General features: G+C 60.4%; 1 protein-coding gene across 1 annotated transcript in view; it reads left to right on the top strand.

Annotated features, from left to right (window-relative positions):
- Positions 1-2999, top strand: part of LOC104528950 (ras-specific guanine nucleotide-releasing factor 1) — a gene marked incomplete at both ends in the record, with an annotated part of 9365 nt that overhangs the window by 1006 nt on the left and 5360 nt on the right. The window contains 5 exons of the mRNA XM_010173109.1: positions 6-52; positions 782-861; positions 1363-1556; positions 2096-2205; positions 2531-2649. Coding sequence (XP_010171411.1) covers positions 6-52; positions 782-861; positions 1363-1556; positions 2096-2205; positions 2531-2649 — 550 coding nt within the window. The remainder of the gene's footprint in view (positions 1-5; positions 53-781; positions 862-1362; positions 1557-2095; positions 2206-2530; positions 2650-2999) is intronic.

Genomic DNA, 2999 nt, shown 5'->3' with positions numbered 1-2999 from the left:
CCAAGAAGCCTCCCATCACACACGATGATGTCAGCAGCATATTCCTCAACAGGTGAGTGCCATCATGGGCTCCAAGAGCTCTGTGGGTCCCCGGAGGAGCTGGCAGCCTCTGGGCAGATGCTGGTGTCCACAGCCCACAACCCTGCCCCGGGAATGGGTGTTGGGGTGTTCAGTGCCGGGGGTTCTCCAGGAGCCTGCAGCCTGGCCCCCAAAGCCATGGATGGAAGGTCACCGTCCTCATGGGACACCTGCACATGGAAGGTCACTGTCCCCAAGGGACATCTGCACATGGAAGCTCACCATCCCCATGGGACGCCTGCACAAGTGACCTGCTGAGCGCTGGGCAGTGGCAGGAGGAGGTGCCATGGGGCTGGTGCTCCAGGGCCTTGGTGGCAGATCGGGGCTGCCAGGATCCTGTTGGTATGAGGTCCTGGCTCTGGTGGTGTGGAGGGCAGTGTCCTTCAGCGTTAATAGCTGCCTGTAGGTAGCGATGCGTGGGTGAAGTGGGAAGGATGGAGCTCTCATGGGAGAGCTGGAGGTGTTGGCTCCCCTGCATTTCGGGGATGACTCCTGAGGGGAGCTTCAGGCTGCTCCATCCTACTCCTCCTCATCCACCGTTCCCTGTGTGTCTCTGGGGACCCTCTCTGCACCCACCTTGTGCACCCACCTCCCCACCCAGTCCAGGGCTCCCCAACTCCACCTCCGAGCTGGTGATCACATCTAATTGCTCATTATTTGCCACTGGTCCATCTCTCTTTCCACCCCTTGGTTTATCTTTCAGCGAAACAATCATGTTTTTGCACCAAATCTTTTACCAAGGCCTGAAGGCCAGGATCTCCAGTTGGCCAACGCTCGTGTTGGGTGAGTGCCTCTTGCCTCCTCCCTGTGTTTCCTTCCTGCTCATGGGCAGAGCTGAGCCCACACTCCTCCTCCTCCTCCTCCTCCTCCTGCCAGTGCAAGAGGCACTTTGCTGACCGGCGGCAGCGGTGCAATGTGTTGCACAACGTGGCCTTGCGTCTTCGTGTCAGTCACGGAGGCGAGACCGGAGCAAAATACCCCAGAAAACCCCAGTTCCTGTGTTCCGGGTGGTGGAAGGGGTGGGCTGGGCTGTGCGCAGGACAGCTGGTGCTGAGGAGCGTCGCTGTGTCTGATCAGACCCTCAGCTGGCTCTGAAAGGGTCTTTCAAACCCAAACTGGGAGACCTGGGGCTTGCACAAGCAGCCCGAGGCCACGGGCGGTGCCCTGGGTGGGACCCGGGGTGAGGAGGGTCAGGAGCTGTGGTGCTGTGCCAGGATCAGGGCTGGGACCCTGGGACACGGGCTGGACCAGGAACCCACCTCCCCATCACCTCTCTGCTCACAGCCGACCTGTTCGACATCCTGCTGCCCATGCTGAACATCTACCAGGAGTTTGTGAGGAACCACCAGTACAGCCTGCAGATCCTGGCACACTGCAAGCAGAACCGGGACTTCGACAAGCTGCTCAAGCACTACGAGGCCAAGCCTGACTGCGAGGAGAGGACCCTGGAGACCTTCCTGACCTACCCCATGTTCCAGGTGACCACTGGCACTGGGATTGGCCCTGAGGATGCCACCACAGCACTGGCATTGGGTGGTGGGGAGGCAAAGCCCAGGTGAAGGTGGCCTGGGGCTGGACCCTGTGTGGTCCCACGCTGCTCCTGGGACCTTCTCAGGCCATTGATGGGCTGGTTGGTGCTGTGGGACTCTCTGGGTGACACTGCCAGCTTCCCAGTCACCCTGTGCTTCTGGGACACGGATGAGGCACAGCAGGGTCCTGGGCAATACCCCACACCGGTCCCCTTCTTCATTAAGTGTGAACAAAGAGCTTTGAAGCTTGTGTAACCTCCCAGATCGGAGGGTCTGAGGCATGGTGTCCTCACCCACGGTGTCCTTACCCATGGTGTCCCAAGCCAATATGTCCCCATCCATGGTGTCCCTGGCCATGGTGTCCCCAGCTGATGGTGGCTCTGGGAGCAGTGCAGGGTGGGTGCCCAGAGCCCTCCGTGCCCCCTCCATCCCACCTGCCCTCGGCCCGTGCCCCGGCTGATGCCCTGCTCCACTCTGTCGTGCCGCAGATCCCTAGGTACATCCTGACGCTGCACGAGCTGCTGGCTCACCCCCCCCACGAGCATGTGGAGAGGAACAGCCTGGATTACGCCAAGTCCAAGCTGGAAGAGCTGTCCAGGTCAGACCCACCTCTGCCCGTCCCTGCCCGTCCTGGCAGCTGGGGCTGTGGGACCGGGGGTCTCTCGTGCCCGGGCGGTTCGGGCTGGCGGGCGGTGGGCACTGACATCTCAATATTCTGAAGTATGGAGGTACAGTCCAGGCTGGGGTGTAGGTCACCCCCTGAGCCCCGGGTCTGTGCAGATGCAGATACTCCTCTAATTCCCTTGATATTCCTTTGGTTTTGGGCATACCTCGTGCAGCCCCTCCCGGTGTCCAAAGGGATCTGCTGGGAAAGCTCGTGCAGATCTCATGGGAGCTCCAGTGTTCTCTCCTCCCTCCTTCAGGATAATGCACGATGAAGTGAGTGAGACCGAAAATATTCGCAAGAATCTGGCGATAGAGAGGATGATTATTGAAGGGTGTGAAATTCTGCTGGACACCAGCCAGACGTTCGTAAGACAAGGTACCGTGTGTGTGTCTGTGGTCAGTGCCAGGGGAGGGGAGGGACTGTCCCGTCCCCCATCCCCGTGTCCCTCCGTGCGCGGTCAGGTGAGCTGTGACAATTCAGAATATAACCCAGGTCTGAGCTTTCTCTGCCCAGTGCAGTTTTCTGGGCGTTTTGGTGCATGATGGAGCAGAAGATGTGTTTTAGCTGTTACTGATTTCCCACCCCGGAGAAGTGGTGGGACACATCCCTGGGCATGCTGGGTCCTGGGGGAGCACCCACGCGCTGTGGGTGCAGGGTGGGCTGGGGGCTGGGGCCGGCGCCCGCTGGGTCTCTGGGTCCCAGTAACCTGCATGGCCTGTGGCTCA

Source organism: Antrostomus carolinensis, unplaced genomic scaffold (genome assembly GCF_000700745.2).
Source record: "Antrostomus carolinensis isolate BGI_N321 unplaced genomic scaffold, ASM70074v2 scaffold16878, whole genome shotgun sequence".
NCBI classification, from domain to species: domain Eukaryota; kingdom Metazoa; phylum Chordata; class Aves; order Caprimulgiformes; family Caprimulgidae; genus Antrostomus; species Antrostomus carolinensis.
This window is presented reverse-complemented; position numbering and strand designations above follow the sequence as displayed.